General features: G+C 42.7%; 1 protein-coding gene across 1 annotated transcript in view; it reads right to left on the bottom strand.

Annotated features, from left to right (window-relative positions):
* Nucleotides 1-22,573, bottom strand: part of LOC124593829 (glutamate receptor ionotropic, kainate 2-like) — a 179,061-nt gene that overhangs the window by 22,306 nt on the left and 134,182 nt on the right. Inside the window, exon 5 of the mRNA XM_047132176.1 lies at nt 17,772-17,983. Within this exon, the coding sequence (XP_046988132.1) occupies nt 17,772-17,983 (212 nt within the window). The remainder of the gene's footprint in view (nt 1-17,771; nt 17,984-22,573) is intronic.

The following is a 22,573-nucleotide window of genomic DNA, read 5'->3' as shown; positions in this document are numbered from 1 at the left end:
CTCCGTTACTCTCCTGGCCTTATGACATGGCGCATTATGTAGTTGAAATATGCCACTGTCACGTAGTCTGCAAACAGTGCACGACAGTCCTTGGCATCATCCTGCCTTGCACATGCTCTACAGGACCCACGGACACCCACGTGAATGTTCCCAAAGCATAAAGCAGCCGCCTCCATCCTGTCTCCGTCTGGCACTGCAGGTGTCAAGGAGTTGTTCCCTCGGAAGATAACGGATTCACGCACTCCCAGGGATGATGAAAAGGTTATCGGGATTCATCGGACTATGCAGCACACTGCAACTGCGCCAAGATCCAGTGCTGATTGCTACGTGCCCATTTCAGTCGTAGTTGCCGATGTCGTAGTGTTAAGATTGGCACATGCATGGATCGTCGGCCACATAGAACCATCGTTAGGGGTGTTCGGTGCAGTGTGTGTTGCTGGCCACCTCTCCCGTTTTACCAGTCTGCCAAGCCTACAACATTCGACATCTGTAATGAGTGCTGTCTCCCCAACCCCACGATGTCCGCACGTGGGCTCATCTTGCTTTCACCATGTGCTGAAGGCACTCATCACAGCAGTCCTCAAGCACCTGTTAAGTCGTGTAGTTTCCGAAATGCTCTTGCCGAGCCTTCGATCCATCATAATCCGTTCGTGCTCAAGCTCAGATGGACTGCGAGCCTTCCCCATTCTAGACACGGACTGCACGCTCACTGGTACTTCATGCACTTTTGCATGTGTCTGACTAGCAGTAATTCCTCGCCACGTCACGGTGCTATCGTCTGGACGGGTGTTTGTCGGTAGTAGGTCGTTGGGCATAATGTTCTGGCTGATGATGTCCAGGGCAACAGATCTGTGAGGTGAGATTCTCAGGAGTAATGATGAGCAACCTAAAATTTTTACTCGATGTTTGAGGGTACTTTTCAAGCCTTCAACGACCCGGCCTCATGCTTTCCACACTGCGGAAGTTTATAAGTTGTGTTGTGATCGTGGAACACAGAACTGTACAAAGGGGATGGTGGAAGAGGTACAAAGAGCATGGCCGGCCGGAGTGGCCGAGCGGTTCTAGGCGCTACAGTCTCGAGCCGTGCGACCTCTACGGTCGCAGTTTCGAATCCTGCCTCGGGCGTGGATCTGCGTGATGTCCTTAGGCTAGTTAGATTTAAATAGTTCTCAGTTCTATGGGACTGATGACCCAAGACGTTAAGTCCCATAGTGCTCAGAGGCATTTTTTATAAAGAGCATGAACAACATAAGGTTAAAAAAAAGTGCGAAAGCTGTAAAGTGGAGCACCAGAATAGCGACAAAGAAATTTATTTAACAACATATGTGTGCTAACCTAAGGGCGTAGTATTTACGAAAGGAAATTCGGCGAATGCTTGAGTTCTATCGGAAGGTGTCACATTTCAACCGAAATGGGCCTACGTATGTCAAATTTCATAGCTCCTAAAAATCGAGAAAGTCACTAAATTGCTGTAGATATTGAGAAATTGTAACACTCCTAACAATTCTCGGTAAAGCAACCTATCTGCATGCTTAGAGATCTTTTAGTGTGACGTGTTTGGTTAACATTCCTCTCTCTTGCACTTTACAAGCAATGTCGACGGCATACAAATGATAGCCAGTGCGGTTTCCCTAGCAACTACGGAGAATCTCTATTTTTCTAGCCGCTGTATTCATTACTTCAAAAAAAATGCATATGAAAGGTTTCGATAGCAAGCTGCCGTATTTACGTATCCACTATTAATTATAACTGCTTGGACTTAATATTCTGGTTTGTAAGGATTGTGAGCATTGTATCTACTCAGGAAATTTTTCGCAGCCTGCTCCAAGGCAAACCTTATATATACGTATGACATACGGCGTTCTTTTCTTTTTTCTTTTTTTTAAAAAAAAAGAATGCTACCCACGCGAAAACTGTTTCCTACCAGAAAACAAAAAAAAAAAAAAAAAATTCATAAGATATAAGAAAGCCAACTACCAGAAGAGATACAGTAATTAGTAAAAACGTAGAGCAGCTGCTATCGACAAGCGCCGTTTCAAATTGTTTTTGTTAGCAAGTAATATTAGCACGAGCTGAATATATTCGATTTCCCACAATTTTTCACTTTACAGTTACAGGGGTTCTGTAACTAAGAGGAATACTATAAATGCAGAGGTGAAAAGTCATCAAGACTAGGAAGTTACCCACGAAAGACAGGGAGGAACAGAGTGTTACACATTACACATGTATTCTCTTACTACTTACAAGCAGTGTCTGAATGACACATCTCCTAAATTGAAAACAGTCTCAGTATCTCGTTTCGGCCAAAGAGTATGCCGGAACCGGTGTTACCCTCCGATTTTATTTCAAATTGTGTATCCTCCTGTCCACTGCCAGGTTCTCTATTGCATGACTGAAACTAAACTCTATGATGGGTCAAATCTAAAACGGTTGCCTGTATCCCTTGGAACACAGAATGCAAAATAATAGAATTTCTATGTGATATATTTTGGAACGTATATTAAATCAGTTAACCTAATTCAGAAAAACAGATATATTTTGATCAACTGCGTTTAACCATTGAACTGAAAACATGTAGATAGGAAAATATTGAGATTTTAATTCATTAAATTTCTTTTATTGGAAGTATATGAAAAGTTAAAACAAACAAAAAACAAAATTTTAAATGTAATTAAATTTATGGCGGTGTTATGAACTCAAGCCATATGAACTAAAGCCATTGTGACAAACAGAAACAATTGTTTCTGTTTCTGACCTGCAAGAAAGGATTTCAAATCGTAACTGAGTTCCACTGAGATTGGCTTTATGGTGTCACAGTATGCGACATTGTATTGTAATTTACCTATCTACATAACACAGCGTTACTGGTTCGGAAACACTGGCCCAGTTGACAATCACTATAAAGTGAAAGTGTTAAGGAACACGTATTAGGAGAAATAAAAACTTGTGTTTGTAACTAGTATCCTACAAAATTCAAATCTGTTAAACATTTGTATAAGTAAGCAGAGTCGCTGGTCATTTGGGGACATGCCAATACTACGTCAGTTTGGTGAAAGTACGAACTAGCTGGATTCTCGTGGAAAGGAGTATGTACATTACGTGAAACTCATAGACGTGGTTCCAAAACGAAAGCACACTCAACAGAAACCGGAGAAACTGGATTCCAAGTCGAGTCACTGTGTAACACGCAATAGTGTCATCCTCCCAAATACAAGGCTAATACGCTAACCACAGCGCCATCTCGCTCGGTGTCGACATCGCTGTCATTAGTGTTGGAGCACAAGCTTTGATGAAGAAAGAATGTGTATGGAAATTGGTAGTGTCTTTCACGGGAACCATCGCGACATTCGACTGAAGCGACTTAGGAAAATCATGGAAAACCTAAATCAGAACGGCTAGACCGAGATTTGAACCGTCGTCCTCCAGAATGTGAGTCCAGTAGGAACTATCTGAGAACAGGAACACGACAACGCCAGCGATATTTTATTAGCCCTGAGTAGCTGATAATGGAAAATTTATGGAATCACAGAGAGAACCGTGTATTTTCTCGTAACATTTAATGTATATTCTCCTGACTTTACGTTGTTTTATTCACTGCATCTCTGTGCGTTTTCGTGCTGTTGAATTCACATTCTGAAAATAATATTTCGCAGAACTGTAATATCAATTATTTACTTACTCCGGCGCACGTTCTCCTTCAGCTGGGCTACCTTGTCGGGGATATTTTCATGCACTTCCACTTTTAAATATCCCTTTAGGTAAAAACCAGAACCAGCTAACAATGGTGCACAAAGCGGCCGCACAACTTTGCTAATTCAATGTTCTTCTGGGGAAGCTTCATGAATACGACACGGCGTTTGGCGAGACGTGTGGTACGCAGCTCCATGATGAAAAAGCGGTACTGACTTTTCTGTTTGTTTACGTCAGAACAAAAGTTCTAGTTACTATTTAGATAAGCTGTAGATAAATATATGCATAGTGAAAGTTTTCAGATAACATCGGGTCGATACTTTCAGTACCAGAAACCGCGCACCGAACTCAGGTAGTTTTTTTACTTATAGCATGAATGACCTGATGCACAATGTGATGGTTTGCGGTGGACTCGTACCAACTAATCTGGCTATTCACATGATCAGAAAGGTTAAACCAAGTTTCGTCTATATCACTATATAAAATCGTTGTTTAAAGTTGTTACCAAAACGCACGAAAAGTACCTGACCGATTTGCTTCATATTTTTAAACGATTCTATAATGAACATTTGGATGAACATAGGCGATATATGTTTGTACAATATTTAATGTACAAATGCGAGGGTTGGAACTTCAATAGCGGCAACTATTAATTTAAACGTGTTTCAAAGTTTTACTGACAATCAAACTAGTCATCAGCATTGTGTATAACCCGTTGCCAGCGATGTGGAAGTCATAGTTGTCAGTTCGAGTGGCGCAGTCTGTTGCCCGACGACTTTCTAGCAGTTCTGAAGCGAATGTCATGATGTGTTTCCTTCAGTTTAGAAATCCAGTTGAACTCACGAGTGCTTAAGTCAGGGGAGCGCAGTTGGTTGTATAGCACTTAGTAGCCCCATCAGTCAAACAAATCAGCAACAGCTTTCACTGTACGTGCTTGAGTGGTTCAAATGGCTCTGAGCACTATGGGACTTAACTTCTGACGTCATCAGTCCCCTAGAACTTAGAACTACTTAAACCTAACTAACCTAAGGACATCACACATATCTATGCCCGAGTCAGGATTCGAACCTGCAACCGTAGCGGTCTCGCGGTTCCAGACTGTAGCGCCTAGAACCGCTCGGCCACTCCGGCTGGCGTACGTGCTTGAGCACTGTCCTGCAAAATGATAGCCAGGTCCTGCAGAAACTGTCATCACTTCTATCTCTAAGCTGGTCGTAGGTTGTATTCCAAAAATAAACAGCATAGATACAGAAATGATTCCACACATGCTGGCAGTAGAAAAATGTCTCTCACAAAAGCTTTTCCTGTGGACATTTCGGACAGTAAATGGACGTTAAAAATTGGCAGCCTGGTAACTCTGTAGTTACATGTAAGTTAACTAACTCTATCAGGAAGTTCAGCAGTGCTGTGCCGCTGGTTCAGTGGATAGCGTTTTGGGTTAGCATGGGGGAGGTCTAGGGTTAGATTCTGGTTTGAGGCTTATTTGTTTTTATTTGCTGTTAGTAGACTGCGTGGTACGGTGTCTGAGGTCCGAATCATCATACAGTGATTACAGTGGGTCTTCTACAAAACATTTGCAGTTATGTACCACGAATACAGAAGTGGAAGTACAATCGTTTTAATTGGTCAACTTTTAAAGAAGCCTTTTTCACGTCGTGGACGCGAATTGTACTAGATGCCAAACCTATATTCTGTGTGATCTCCCTGAATGGCCCCACCGAAATTATTTGCAAAGCACGTTGCTAGCCCTACTGGTCACGTAAGGCGCTTACGAAGTGTAACGGACCTGTCACTGCCAAATTCGTTAAAACCGATGGGAACGTTGGTAGAGGGTACACACAAAACAACTTCGTAATCTAGTAGATGCAGTGGTGCGAAACAATTCGCGTCCACGGCTTGCAAAAGGTTTTCTTAAAAGCTGACCAATGAAAACGACTGTATTTCCATTTCTGTGTTTGCAACATGTAGCTGCAAATGTTTTGTAGACGACCCACTGTAATCGCTATATAACGATTAAGACACCAGATATCGTACGACGCACACTACTTGTAGCAAATGAAAACAAGTAAGCTGCGCCCCAGAGTCGAACCCTCGATCTCCTGCATCCTAACCCAAAACGCCAGTCCCCGCACCATCAGCACAGCACTACCCCTATAACCTGACAGAGGTAGTTACCATACATGATTAGAGTGTTGCCAGATTACCAGTCTTTAATGTCCATTTACTGCCCGAAATATGCGCAGGATGAAATTTTGACACAGATATTTTTGTTCTGCTAGTATGTAAGGAATCGCTCTGCGAAGTCCGAGTACGCGAATTTTTCTTCACCCTGTATAAATACGTATGTAACCTACTAAGGGGAAACGTTGTTACCAAAACCCTAATTATCAAGGAGAGACATCGTTTGCAAAAAAAGTTCTTGATCGATCTACTTCAAATTTTTACATGATAGTCTAATGAGCCTTCAGACAGACGTAGGGTATTTTTTCAAATAACAACGTACAGTTTTCTGTTAAAACGGACTGCGAGAATGAAAGTGGTGTGCTGCGTTGTGATAATATGCGGCTTCGAATTCTTTCTCGCAGTCCTTTTCGACAACGATAGGAGGGCGTGTAAACTATTAGACAAATTCCTTCTCCTTATACATATTTTCTAACAAAAATTGTATTTAAACTGTATGTACAACTATGTCTGTTTTATTTTCATCCTTTCTGTCGGTTTTACAGAAAATAGGCGTGTTCTAGTTATGGGTTATCGACTTAGGATTAGAACACTACCACAAAATCTGAATCGTCCGAAACTTTGCAATATTACCAGTTTGCAGCTAAACTATGAGAAATACTGTCATTTAAGCTGCTATTCTAACAAATGTATCGGCTGGAGAGGTCTCTCTTGTACCCCGGGAATGTTGATAATAATAATAAACAAGCCTCAATTTCAGAGAGGGGGAGGGGGAGGAAATTGAAGTAAACATGGGGGAGGAGGGATGGCCAGAGAGAAGATGGAGAAAGGAGTTTGAGATGTATATACAATTACGATATTTAACAATGGTGCAGCATTGCCGGGATCGCTAGTTAGGTACAAAATACAGTATCCTCGCCAGCAAATTTTTTTATCGGTCACTCACAAATCGTACGTAACCCATTTCTCATTATCAGCTGGAAGTACTTTCTGAACATATGGCACGCGGTAAGATTGCCAGCTGTACGAACATCACTACAGAATTACAAGACGTACATTTAATTGCTGTATGTTGAAGGCGCCTGACACAGTATCTCGAACCTACAGTTTGCGGTTTGAATGCGTTTTCGGGGTTCAAACTGAAACGCTATGGTTACGCTTACAATCAGCGACATCACCACTGGACCGTCCGTTTGTTATCAGTGCCTGAACACAACAGGAATTCAGGAATTATTCATAAAAATGAATCAGTGGGTGTAAGCTCTAATTATGGACACTATTTCATTCACATAATATGGCGTTCCTCTCTGGAATAACTATGAGAACCACGAAAACAGAAGCAGGGCACATTCCAATAACAAACAACAACGCTTTGACAATTAATCACGGCTGTCACCAAACAAAATCTGACTCTGTGACAATTAATCACAACTGTCATGTGGTCGGAAGATCGGGCGAGAGCGTAAAAGTAAAATCACAACGTATTGTTTATATAGCGGGACGGCTTTTATCTAGACATATTTGTACTAGCGTTGTGCAAAAGAGTCAACACCGTCATACCACACCAGGCTTCGCATTGACTAACACGAAAATTACTCATGTGAGAGTGAAGCGGCTAGAAATGGCATCTCTTTCTTTTCCCACCTGTTGGTATGGTAGGTATTTATTAACGAACAAAACATTATACCTATTGAAATTCAGCTTTAATGCAGGCTGGACTTCATGAGCGAAGAGAAAACACGTTGATGCCGCTGGTTTTTTGCCAATTGTCATCAAATAGTCCCTGATGAAATGCATTATTGTTGGGCGTCCGCATTGGTGGCTTTGTGGGACAGGTACCGAAGCCCTTTATGGCTTTGGAAGTCGACAGTCATTCCCGTCAGAGATTCTCATTTTGCGCATGGCTGTGGGACTTGCGAAGCAAGAGGCACCAAACGCACACTGCTGAAGCGTGCCAAGTTGTGGTTAAACTTGGTGAGATATGATTCACTCCATATAACGTATTTTTCAAGGAGTTTCAGTAACGTATGGTGGACTATTGATTCGACGGTATTTACTCCTGTGGATTTCCGTCTTTCCTTTCATTTAAAGAAATTTTAGTCTCGGGAATACACTTAAAAAGACAGGAACGTTCAGGCGCCTATAACAGAGTACTCGTAGTTTCAATATCTAGCGCTAGAAAACACTAAAAAGGCACACAAAAGCTACAACACGCTATGAGCTTTGTGGTGTCACCGCCAGACACCACACTTGCTAGGTGGTAGCCTTTAAGTCTGCCGGGGTCCATTAGTATACGCCGGACCCGCGTGTCTCCACTGTCAGTGATAGCAGAACGAGCGCCACCACACGGCAGGTCTAGACAGACTTACTAGCACTCGCCCCAGTTGTACAGCCGACGTTGCTAGGAAAGGTTCACAGACAAATACGCTCTCATTTGCCGAGACGATAGTTAGCCTTCAGCTACGTCATTTGCTACGACCTAGCAAGACGCCGTATTCAATTGATATTTATTATGTGAAGCATGTATCATCAAGAGAGATGTTCTACAATTGTGGATTAAAGTTAAGTATTACATCACCTACGTACTTTATTTGAAATTCTCAAGATATTGTCCTGTTCTAGACCTCACGCCAGTCAGCGTGTAATTAAACGCGTGCATTTCGGCCTCCTCTAGAAACACAGTGTTGGCTCTTCTGCCAACACTACAATCTTCCCAGTTAGGAAACGAGTATGTAAACAAGTAACTCAAAATATTTTGTGCTTTGTACATCAGTGTTCTCTTGATGCATCTTGTGTTTCTGAATATGGCTCCAGGGAAACTGACACTCAGATCTCTCAAATAACTCATGTGGAGCGAACGTGAAATTTCAAGTTACAAACTGTCCTAGCAAATAATATAGTCTCCACAGTTGCTAGGAAATGTGTAAGACGAGAAACACAATGAACTTCAAAAAGAGATCATCACAATAAAAGACGATACGAAATGAAACATAAGTCGATAGTGGAGTAAGACAGAAAAAAGGGTAAACAGAGCTGCATATAAGAAAAACGAACAGGTTTCAGTAGTAGATGATGGCTATTTTTTAGTATACAAAGGCAACCGATAGACCATGACGAAAACGAAATTATGTCGATTACCTTTATAATTTGTCCAATGTCATGCGCAAACCGAGGAATTATTAAAAACTGTACGACACAATGCATGAATAAGACAACAGGTAAACACTACGCGTAACAGTTGTGAACAAAGCGTAGTTCTGACGGTAGGCTAGTTTCAGTGACGTCGGAGTATTGGAACAACGAGGCTACTGGGGAAGGAAGTTCGTGGTGACACAACAAAGGAAGGAGAGAAAGATGGAGGATTAAAGTTTACTGTCCCGGCGACGATGTGACGTAGGAACGGAGTAAGAACTCAAACACGGCAAAGCATTCCTGTTAAAGTACTACAGTATTTTACTTAAGTTATTTAGAAAAACCTTGGAAAACTTAAAACTTCATATATAGAAAGAAGTTTGAAAATGTCCTCCTAGCGAATGGAGCGTCCAGTGTCCAGTTACTGTGGCACATCTCTCCTAATATGAGAGGTAGAAGTTACTAGAAATCCATTCATCGTATTCCACAGGAAAATTCGTAGAGGTGGTAGCAGTGAACACAAGTAAATCTCGACACTGCCTTAAGAATAATCTACCAATATACCACTTAACGATAGTGCCAGATAAATTGAACCCAGTAAACTAGAAAGGAAGCTGGTACTATGACTAAAACTGTTCCTTGTCAGTTACACTAAATGGGATCTGGTTATTATTTCATATTGGTACTTTGGTACTGACATCACGAAATCGGTATTTTCCAAACAAAATAGTTACCAGTATTTGTACATACTGAGTCATGTTAACAGTATTTGTCACGGAGTTAGGCAATAAACACTTCCCATGGAACTAACAGAACTCTACTCAGTTATTGTATATAGACAGCCAAATAAATTGCCTTGAGGCTGGCTAACGAGTACTTTTTTATTTTGAAATTCTCAAATTCTTGCTATATTTTAGATGGGAGCTTGCTAGATATCTTTGTACAGGGGCACATCACTGCTGTTTGAGTTCTAGACAATGAAGTAAAATCAAAACTATTTTTCGCTTCTAGTATTTATTGTCATCGACCTAGACAACCGTCTGTTTGCCAGTGGCTACTGTGTAAACCCAACTTTTTCTGGTTGGCTAAGTGGATAATCAGTGATTTGACGACGCAAGAAGACTTTTACCGGTAACTACTTACCTCTAAAGATCATCTCTAGAACTTTGTTATGCTGTCTGTAAGTTGTTTATTTCTTTTCACTGTACACTTCAAAGAACTTGAGTTCTGTCGGTGGTGTCTTTTGATGCGTCTTTAAAATTATGCTTTTCGTGTCGCTAGTCATTACTGTGATTCAGTTTTCGTACTAAACAAGATAATCGTGTGCAATTTCAGTCTGTAGCCAGAGACACGTATGAGTCGAGTTATTTCGTCTTGTCTGCCACGGAATTTTTCAATCTACGAAGTGCTCCTTGGTCATTGATATGTTCTGTCAGTTGCTGGATTAACTACCTAATAAGGAGAAGCCTGTGTTCCCCAACAGTGACAATGAAAGTGAAATGGTGGTACTACGGAGAGTTTGCATCTTCTTGATATGGCTGTAATCAGTACAACAAAATCTACAGCGGATTAAACACAGAAGATGGAGTGAATTTGGAGACGTTTCTAGGTGTTTTTGTTGGAGAGCTTGGGGATGCGTCAACGTTTTTGTGAAGAACAAAAGCAAATAAAGCACTGCCCATCAGCTGTTACAAACAATACGTTCCATGTGAAAGTTTGTTAATGGCGGAGCAAATTTTCAGAAATGGGAAAAGGAGTTATGTATGAAGTGTGTAGCACATACACACTCTATCACTGTAACTAATGGACGAGTACAATGTTGTTGGTCTTTGAATGAGTAAGAATAGTAAGTGGTTTGTAGGATACCACTAAACGGTAACAATACCTGGCTTACCAGTGGTCTCACTGCGAAACCACACACAATAGTGTGTTTTTTTCTGAAAATGCTTATGTTAATTTTACATGTACTTGATTTTACCTTTGTTAAGAAAATAAGAACGTAAGAGCCATACCTCTGGCATCAAGGAGATAGGCAACTGTATCAGCGAGAATACCATCAGCTAGGAGTACGAGTAGGGGAAGAATGGAAGGCGTGTGGCGTAAAAACACGGGGAGCACAGAAGGATGCCACATGCACCTCCTGTAGTAGGGCAACGTCAACGTCCGCAGGAGTATAGCCAGTTTGTAGCGTATGCAAGTGGTATTGGCAACGACGGTGGCTATGAAAGCTACTGTCACCAGGAAGACGGGCGATTCAAACACGAACGAAGCACAGCGTGGGCCCCGTTGGGTCCCAGTGGAAGGGCACATCGCTGTGACAGGAAAGCTCCACCAAGCGATTTCCATTGCTCTTTACACCTACAGAATCTTTATCCTCAGCATAGACGTCGTCTGCCAAGGAAACAGACGTCTCGCTGGGCGGCATCAGTCATCTGACTGGTTTGATGCGGCGCGCAACGAATTTCTCTCCTGTGTTAACCTCTTCGTCACAAAGCATTTGCAACCTACGTCCTTGATTATCTGCTGCCTGTATTCCAACATCGGTCTTCCTCTACAGTTTTTGCCCTCTACAGCTAGTCTAGTACCATGGAAGTCATTCCCTGATGTTTTAAAAGATGTCATCCTGTCACTTCTCCTTGTCAGTGTTTTCTACATATTCCTCTCTTCTCCGATTCTGCGCACAACCTCCTCAATCCTTAGTTTCTCAGCCAACTTAATTTTCTACATTCGTCTGTAGTACCACATCTCAAGTGCTTCGATTCCTTTCTGTTCCGGTTTTCCCACAGTCCATGTTTCGCTACCATACAGTGCTAATCCCCAAACGTATTTTCTCAGAAATTTCTTCCTCAGTCCTATGTTTGATACTAGTAGACTTCTCTGGGCCAGGAATGCCTGTTTTGCTTGTGATGATTTGCTTTCTATGTCCTGCCTGCTCCGTCCGTCACTGGTTATTTTGCTACCTAGCTAGCAAAATTTCTTAACTACATCTTTTTCGTGACCATCAATCCTGATGTAAAGACTCTCACTGTTTCCATTTCGGCAACTTCTCATTAATTTCGTCTTTCTTCGATTTCTCAATCCATATTCTGTGCTCATTAAACTGTTCATTTCATTCAAAAAATCTTGCAATACTTCTTCTCTTTCACTGAGGAGAGCAATGCCATCAGCAAATCTTATCATAGATATCCTTTCACCTTGAATTTTAACGCCAGTCTTGAAGCTTTCTCTTTTTTCCATAATTACTTCTTCGATACATAGAACGAACAGTAGGGGCGGAGGACAGCATCCCGTCTTACACCATTGTTAATACTAGCACTTTTATCGGGGTCTTCCACTCTTATTTTCCCTATTCGCTTTTGAACATGTTGTTTATAAGCCTTCTCTCACTATAATGTATCGCCGTTGTCCTCAGAATTCCGTCAGGTGACTTACGGACTATGGATGTAGATGTAGATGTAGATTTTGCTTTCTCGATTGCTTTTTCCAGGTCGACAAATACTGTGAAAGTGCGTTGCTATTTCTTTACTCTCGCTTCCATTATCAACCACAATATCAGAATTTGCTCTCTGGTGCCTTTACCTTTCGTAAATCCAATTTGATCGTCATCTCACACATCCTCAATTTTCTTTTCCTTCCTTCTGTATATTATTCTAGTCAGAAACTTGGATCCATGAACTGTTAAGCTGATTGTGCTTTAATTCTCGCACTTGTCAGCTCTTGCAGTCATCGGACCTGCGTGGGTGATATTATTCCGAAAGCCAGACGGTATATTGCCAGACTCATACATTATACACACAAATGTGAATAGGCGTTTTGATGCCACTGCCCCTAATGAATTTAGATATTCTGGTCGACTGTTATCGATCCCTTCTGCCTTATTTGATCTGAGTTTCTACAAAGCTCTGTTAAATTCTGATTGTAAAACTGGATCCCCTGTGTCTTCTTAAATCGACTCCAGTTTCTTCTTCTATCACATCCGACGACTCTTTCCTTTCATAGAGGTTTTCAATGTGTTCTTTCCACATATCCGCTCTCTCTCCTCTGCATTTCACAATGGAATTTTGGTTACAATCTACATGCTTTTAATTTCACCAAAGGTTAATTTGACTTTCCTGTGTGCTGAGTCAGTCCTTCCGACTATCATTTTTTTTTTCGATTTCTTCACTTTTTCATGCAGCCATTTTGTCTTGGCTTATCTGCGCTTCCTATTGATTTCATTGCTCAGCGACTTTATTTATGTATTCCTGAGTCTCCTGGAACATTTTTGTATTTTCTTCTTTCATCGATCAGCTAAAGTATTTCTTCTGATGCCCATGGTTTCTGTCCAATTACCTTCTTTGTACCTATGTTTCCAAATTTTGTGATTGCCCTTTTCAGTACATCCACTACTCTTCAACTGTACTGCCTACTGAGCTATTCCTTACTGCTGTATCTATAGTCTTAGAGAATTTCAAGCGTATCTCGTCATCCCTTAGTGCTTCCGTGTCCCACTACTTTGCGTATTGATTCTTCCTGACTAATGTCTTAAACTTCAGCCTACTCTTCATCACTACTATATGGTAATCTGAGTCTATGTTTGCACCTGGGTACGCCTTACAAACCAGTATCTGATTTCAGAATCTCTGTATGACCATGATTTAATCTAACTGAAATCGTCCCGTGTCACCAGGCCTTTTCCAAGTATAGCTCCTCCTCTTGTGATTCCTGAACAGAGTAATTGCTATTACTAGCTGAAACTTGTTACAGAACTCTATTAGTTTTTCTCCTCTCCCATTCCTTCCCCTACAACATAACTCCAGACCCCCATGACTATTACATTTCCATGTCCATTTACATACTGTATTAGCCTTTCAATATCCTCATACACTTTCTCTATCCCTTCATCTTCAGCTTGCGATGTCGGCATGTATACACGAATTATCGTTGTCGGTGTTGGTTTGCTGTCAATTCTGATAAGGATAACCCAATCACAGAACTGTTCACAGTAACAGACTCCCTCTCACCTACCTTCCTAGTCATAGCGGATCCTACTCCCGTTATACTATTTTCTGCTGCTGTTGGTATTACTCCATACTCATCTGACCAGATATCGTCTTCTTTCCATTTCACTTCACTGACTCCTACTATATCGAGATTGAGCCTTTGCTTTTCCATTTTCAGATTTTTGTAAGTTCCCTACCACATTCAAGCTTCTGACATTCCATGTCCCCACTCGTAGAACTTATCCTTTCTTTGATTATTCACTCTTTTTCTCATTGCCACCTCCCCCTTGGCAGTCCCCTCCCGGAGATCTGAATGGGGACTATTCCGGACTCCTTTGCCAATCGAGATATCATCATGACACTTTTTCAATGACAGGCCATATGTCCTGACATGTGGATGCACACTATGTGTCTGTCAGTTTGAAAATCCTCCACGTTCGGAGGCCAAAACCAGCGTTATCAGCCACGACGGCGGTTATATGGCCGTCACAGTATCGGACCTTCAGATCGTTAACATGGCACCGAACAATGTCTGCGCCCAGCTCTTCATTCCCCAGACTTATATGCACATTGGTACTAAAGACTGAAAAATGATTTCCGAGAACATCTTGTCTCTGGAGACGAATTTCGTCCGTGTGGACCGTTCCACTTCATACGATTTCCGTGGTTCACGATCCAAAGGAACCCTTGGGATACGAAAACGTCATGATGATCGGTGAATTAGAAAAGGGAGACAAACCGTTATGCGGAAATAAACAAATACGCTCTCTTTCGCAAGCGTTGCATTAGGAGATACGCAAAGAAGGCGTTCTCGCCTCACCACTGCCGAAAGCAGCATCGCTTCGGCTACACGAGCAAGCTTTTCGGCCAGTCACAATACTATATTTCTCGCACATTACCTCCGTGGCGCTCATCTCCATACCATCCTCATTTCTCGCAGCATTTAGCGTGATTCCTACAAGAGGTCGGTCCTAGGGTGAATTTACACTTACGGTATGTCATGAAATGCCGTTAAGACGTACAGATGTTACTATTTTATGTATGCTATCCCTTCGTTCATATCTGAGAGAACAGACACCACACACACAATAGAAATAGTACGTAATACGTCAACCTCACAAACACATATATGTTCGATATTATTTAGGCGGCCTGGGTGGCCGAGTGGTTCTAGGCGCTACAGTCTGGAACTACGCGACCGCTACGGTCGCAGGTTCGAATCCTGCCTCGGGCATGGATGTGTGTGATGTCCTTAGGTTAATTAGGTTTAAGTAGTTCTAAGTTGTAGGGGACTGATGCACTCAGAAGTTAAGTCCCATAGTGCTCAGGGCCATTTTTTTTCAATATTATTTAAAAGATATCCTTGTTGTTTACATATACACAGGGTGAGTCACTTAACATTACCGCTGGATATATTTCGTAAACCACATCAAATACTGACGAATCGATCCCACACACCGAACGTGAGGAGAGGGGAAGGTGTACTTGGTTAATACAAACCATAAAAAAATGCACGGAAGTATGTTTTTTAACACAAACCTACGTTTTTTTAAATGGAACCCCGTTAGTTTTGTTAGCACATCTGAACATATAAACAAATACGTAATCAGTGCCGTTTGTTGCATTGTAAAATGTTAATTACATTCGGAGATATTATAACCTAAGGTTGACGCTTGAGTACCACTCCTCCGCTGTTCGATCGTGTGTATCGCAGAGCACCGAATTACGTAGGCATCCAAAGGGAACGGTGATGGACCTTAGGTACAGAAGAGACTGGAGCAGCACATTACGTCCACATGGTAATACCTTTTTATTGGTCTCTTTCACTGACGCACATGTACATTACCATGAGGGGTGAGGTAAACGTACACACGTGGTTTCCGTTTTCAATTACGAAGTGGAATAGAGTGTGTCCCACTGGAAACGCGTCGAGGTATGTGATATCAGCATGATGGTGCACCTGCACATTCCGCAATTAACACCAGGATGACCCTTGACAGGATGTTCGACGGGCGTTTCATAGGACGTGGAGGACCCATAAATTGGCCAGCCCGTTCTCCTGATCTTACACCTCTGGACTTCTTTCAGTGGGGTACGTTAAAGGAAAATGTGTACCGTGATGTGCCTATAACCCCAGAGGATATGAAACAACGTATTGTGGCAGCCTGCGGCGACATTACACTAGATGTACTGCGGCGTGTACGACATTCATTACGCCAGAGATTGCAACTGTGAGCAGCAAATGATGGCCACCACATCGACCATCTATTGGCCTGACATGTCGGGACACACTCTATTCCACTCCGTAAATGAAAACGGAAACCACATGTGTACGTGTACCTCACCCCTCATGGTAATGTACATGTGCGTCAGTGAAAAAGACCAAAAAAAAGTGTTAGCATGTGGACGTAATGTGCTGTTCCAGTCTCTTCTGTACCTAAGGTCCATCACCGTTCCCTTTGGATCCCTACGTAATTCGGTGCTCTCCGATACACACGATTGAACAGCGGAGGAGTGGTACTCAAGCGTCAACTTTAGGTTCCAATATCTCCGGATGTAATTAACATTTTACAATGCAAAAAACGGCACTGATTACGTATTTGTTTATATGTTCAGATGTGCTAACTAAACTAACGGGGTACCATTTAAAAAAACGCAGGTTTTTGTTAAAAAACATACTTCTGTGCAATTTTTTATGGTTTGCATTAACCAATTACACTAGCCCCTCTCCTCACGTTCGGTCTGTAGAATCGATTCGTCAGTATTTGATGTGGTTTACGAAATATATCCAGTGGTAACGTTAGGTGACTCACCCTGCATATGTACACATATACGTATCATTCATTTACACTGCATTCGTGAACCACAATCATTTTCAAAGCAAGGGTTTCTCTGGGAACTGCTACAAATCAGAAAGCTCTCACTTTGACACAATGAACAAAGCAGTACTTCACAAACCTCTTACTTCACAGCACAGTAATTCGCGTTCGGGCATTAGGCACCTTCAGTGGGGGAGCGACGATAGTGTGTATTCGTCCATAAATGCTGTTACGTTCATAGGTTTTCTTTTTTTTCTTTATTGCACTTCGGTTCCCCCTTCCCACGAGGGAGCCAGTTGGCAGCAGCGGAATAGGCAGCTCTACAGCCAACAGAAAAGTTGATAAACGTAATGAGAATATAAACAAACAATAAAAACCGTCGATAAAACGGTGACATTGTAAAAAAAACTGTAAAATGGCGGAAAGTTGTGGAATTTAAAACATAAAAACACGTCGTTAACGATGCAGCTGAATACACCCAGTAAGCAGACAGGCACAACTAAAAAAACACGGCGACAGTCTGGTTTCTGTTCGCACGAGATAAAAAACACAGTTAGTGACAGTATGGTGGCTGTTGGTAACACTGACAAGGGACGCATAACACTGAACAGTCACTTCAAACAACACTATAGAGGCGACACAGTGGCAGATGGCGACGGGGGGGGGGGGGGGGGACCCGGACCGATGAGGGGCAAAAAAGGGGGGGAGGATCCGATGGAGGGAGAGGACATAGAAGAAAGGGGGGGGGCAGGGCGGAAGCAGAAAGGGTTGGGGAAAGCAAAGCAAAGGGACGCGGGGGAGACAAGCGGTCATAATTTCGTACCACCAGAACTCTGGCCCACATTTTCGTGTAGGATCATTAGCAGGGGCTGGCATCTTGAAATCGCGGTTTCTTTCTCGTTAAAATATGACGTCAAGTTGGAGATGTTTCCTCGTTGGACAGCACACAGCAGACACCCGCGTTTACCTGACGGCAGCCGCTCCATGGGGAAGGCCAGGTTCCGCGTTGTGGTCCTGGCGTGCAGATCACCCTCCTTCATCACCCGGAAACGCCGGCAGAGGTCTCTGAAGATGTCTTCGGTTCGCTCTCGCAATGAATTGAGCCACGCAATATGCGTCTCTGCCCACTCCAGGCCGCTGTGGTGCAGGTCAGACACGGTGTCAATAGGAGGGTCATACCTGCAGCAGTGTTACACAGCACAAATGAAGTTGAACAACTGATACCACCACCGTTAGTATAAAAAGTAACAGTTTTTGGAAATACTGATATCTGAATTTTGTGTGCGCCGAATCTGATACCATTGATGCATTTACAGTGCTCAACAGCATAGTCTTCAACACCCTTACTGGATACCAAGACACACAAATCTTAGTTTAAAGGATGACTGTTCTCACGAACGGAAATGATATGACGCTTCATTAGGAACGTTTATTAGCAGTTTTCCTCAGAACGCTGTGCTATATTGGCACACATATGTGGTCTGTCACTGACAAAATCAATAGGCCAGTAACATTGTCAAGTATTAAAAACCAGAAATCGTTTGGAAAAATTCGAGAGAATTCCGTAATAAAAAAGAAATCTGTTCCGTAATTCTAGGACAACATCTCCCTAACACATTGTGGTTGTTGCTGTCTTCAGCCTGTAATGGTACTTGAATTACGTAACCATTACGGCACCTCAACTCAACCTCTCGATACCAGCAACATTCTATTGGGTTTCTGTAGAATAGTTAACACATTTCTAAGACAACATTCAGATCTGATTTCATTAATGTAGAGATACTTTGATACATCGATATGTTTATGTTGCAATGGTATTATTCTGATGTGTATTATTTCTTTTGTCACTATGATCTTTGACGTACTTGTAACTCTGATTTTTGGGCCCGTAAGCGGTTAGTAGTTAGAGAGTGGGACCTTGAGAAAGTCAAGTCTTGGACGTCATGTCGGAAAGACGCATATTGTAGCCAGTATATAAAATGCGAAGTTTAACAGCGAGGAAGATGTTTTCAAGTATGTTTTGTATTGTGAAGTGATGTTTTGTGTGTTACGTGATATTGCAACAAAAGTAATAAAAAGGAGCGCTGATTAATTTTTTACATCACCGTTGTGCTAACTTTGAAAGGTTTAATCTTCAAGAATGGTTTGTGAAGCGCATCTACAAAACTTTTGAATATAGCAGAATAAAACCTAGGCCTCTTTGCATCCGAGCTTGGAAACATCACCACCAAGATTTTCGACGATTGAGCCATTATTTTACAACGGAACCAGCGTGGGAAACACGAAAAGATGAGTGCCTACTTTATTCATTATTACATGAAATGACTTAATTAACTGTGCTCTAATGACACCTGCCACTTAATTACTTTGTTGTTGCCCGAAAATGCAGTATTTAGCAGCGTGAGCAACACCATAATCATTGCTAAAATTTTGACCTTTGTTGTGGTAGGGTTGTTAGAAGCCCCAAGAACGGTTTACTGTGGTGCTCCACACTAATCTACACTCCTGGAAATGGAAAAAAGAACACATTGACACCAGTGTGTCAGACCCACCATACTTGCTCCGGACACTGCGAGAGGGCTGTACAAGCAATGATCACACGCAAGGCACAGCGGACACACCAGGAACCGCGGTGTTGGCCGTCGAATGGCGCTAGCTGCGCAGCATTTGTGCACCGCCGCCGTCAGTGTCAGCCAGTTTGCCGTGGCATACGGAGCTCCATCGCAGTCTTTAACACTGGTAGCATGCCGTGACAGCGTGGACGTGAACCGTATGTGCAGTTGACGGACTTTGAGCGAGGGCGTATAGTGGGCATGCGGGAGGCCGGGTGGACGTACCGCCGAATTGCTCAACACGTGGGGCGTGAGGTCTCCACAGTACATCGATGTTGTCGCCAGTGGTCGGCGGAAGGTGCACGTGCCCGTCGACCTGGGACCGGACCGCAGCGACGCACGGATGCACGCCAAGACCGTAGGATCCTACGCAGTGCCGTAGGGGACCGCACCGCCACTTCCCAGCAAATTAGGGACACTATTGCTCCTGGGGTATCGGCGAGGACCATTCGCAACCGTCTCCATGAAGCTGGGCTACGGTCCCGCACACCGTTAGGCCGTCTTCCGCTCACGCCCCAACATCGTGCAGCCCGCCTCCAGTGGTGTCGCGACCGGCGTGAATGGAGGGACGAATGGAGACGTGTCGTCTTCAGCGATGAGAGTCGCTTCTGCCTTGGTGCCAATGATGGTCGTATGCGTGTTTGGCGCCGTGCAGGTGAGCGCCACAATCAGGACTGCATACGACCGAGGCACACAGGGCCAACACCCGGCATCATGGTGTGGGGAGCGATCTCCTACACTGGCCGTACACCACTGGTGATCGTCGAGAGGACACTGAATAGTGCACGGTACATCCAAACCGTCATCGAACCCATCGTTCGACCATTCCTAGACTGGCAAGGGAACTTGCTGTTCCAACAGGACAATGCACGTCCGCATGTATCCCGTGCCACCCAACGTGCTCTAGAAGCTGTAAGTCAACTACCCTGGCCAGCAAGGTCTCCGGATCTGTCCCCCATTGAGCATGTTTGGGACTGGATGAAGCGTCGTCTCACGCGGTCTGCACGTCCAGCACGAACGCTGGTCCAACTGAGGCGCCAGGTGGAAATGGCATGGCAAGCCGTTCCACAGGACTACATCCAGCATCTCTACGATCGTCTCCATGGGAGAATAGCACCCTGCATTGCTGCGAAAGGTGGATATACACTGTACTAGTGCCGACATTGTGCATGCTCTGTTGCCTGTGTCTATGTGCCTGTGGTTCTGTCAGTGTGATCATGTGATGTATCTGACCCCAGGAATGTGTCAATAAAGTTTCCCCTTCCTGGGACAATGAATTCACGGTGTTCTTATTTAAATTTCCAGGAGTGTTTACGTGCAGAACTCCTGCAACGTACGTCCATTTGAATATGCTTAGATCTCAACAACATTTACCCCCCCCCCTCCCCCGAGCCCTAACGTCTATAGTCCAATTGACGACTCATTGATGCCACAGGATGTTATACCAAAGAATCCCTTCTTTTCGTCAGGTCGTGTGACAAATACCTTTATTTCCCAATTCCGTCTATTACCACTCTTTAATTATTTAATGTGTCTATCTGATGTACGGAGTTCTTTTGACGCACCAGGTATCAAAAGTTTATATTTTTTTCATCTCTCAACTGTTTATTGTGAACTTTCACTTCCGTTCAAGGCGACACAGCAGGTAATTGCTATTATAAAAGACTTCCTAACACTAACATTTACGTATTCGTGTGAATAAAATTCTTTCTCTGAAATGCCAGTCTTCATTTTATACCCTCTCCATTCTTAAGATATTTTGCTACACGAATACCAAAACTCATCTAATACATGCAGTGTCTCACTTTTTAATCTCGCTTGCTTAACGTTGCCTCATTTAATTTGATTAAATTCGATTATACTTGTTTTACTTTTGTTGATTTTCGTCTTGTAACTTGGTATAAAAAAGGTATCCGCCCCATCAAATGATATTCCATTTCATTTAGCGCCCCTGACGGAATTACAATGACAATTCTTGAAGTTTTTATATGTCCATCCTTTCGGTTGGAGGTTAGAGGGACATCGGCCGTTGACTTATGCAATAAAATGGAACACTTATAGCCGTCCTTACAATGTTATTTATTATATGGCTATCAGTTTCGGTGCTTCAATAGAACATCTTCAGGTCTTACCAGAAGCTGAGTGGGTTAAGTGCAATCGTATACACGTTTCCATCAGTGGCCACCATCTATGAACTGGTTTTGGTAGACCACGTCTAACAACGATGTTGTGTGTCAAACCATCTACTGCCCAAAATTTTTATTTCTTCTCCACGAAATTTTATTCCGTTTCCAGATTTTTCCCTTGGATTCCTTCACAGGCTATACAGTGTACAGACTGATTTATATCGTGCATACCTTACAATCCTGTCCCACTGCCTCCACTGCCTCATCAACTACTACTTCCCCTTCGCGTCATTTGAATTTTATAACTGCAGTGTGTTTGCTGTACAAATTGTTGATAACTTTCCGATCCCCGTGTTTTACCCCTGCCACCTTCAGAATTTCAAAAAGTGTATTCGAGGCAACATTATGCAAATTTTCTGAGCATATAAATGTTATAAATGTAAGTAAGCTATTCTTCAGCACATCTTCTAAGTTAAGCTAGTTAGTTAGTTACATATTCCATGTAACATTTGAACGATTCATTTATGGAAATGAGTCACTTTACACGATATGTATACATTATCAGTGTTAACATTAACGAACACATTAATCTGCTCTACGTCTACATCCACATCTACGTGATTACTCTGCTATTCACAATAAAATGCCTGGCAGAGGGTTCAATGAACCAACTTCAAGCTGTCTCTCTACCGTTCTACTTTCGAACGGCGCGCAGGAAAAAGAGAACACTTAAATTTTTCTGTGCGAGCCCTGATTTCTCTTATTTTATCGTGATGATCATTTCTCCCTATGTAGGTTGAAGCCAATAAATGTTTTCGCAACCGGAGGAGATAACTAGTGATTGGAATGTTACGAGAAGATGCCGTCGCAACTAAAAACGCCTTTGTTATAATGATTGCCACTCTAATTCACATATCGTGTCTGTGGCACTATCTCCCTTTTTCGCGATAATACAAAACGAGCTGCCCTTTTTTGTACTTTTTTCGGTGTCATCCGTCAGTCCCATGTGATGCGGATCCCACACCGCACAG

The sequence above is a fragment of the Schistocerca americana genome, chromosome 2 (genome assembly GCF_021461395.2).
Source record: "Schistocerca americana isolate TAMUIC-IGC-003095 chromosome 2, iqSchAmer2.1, whole genome shotgun sequence".
NCBI lineage: Eukaryota > Metazoa > Arthropoda > Insecta > Orthoptera > Acrididae > Schistocerca > Schistocerca americana.
Note: the sequence above shows the minus strand (reverse complement) of the source record. Positions and strands in the feature narration are given on the sequence as shown.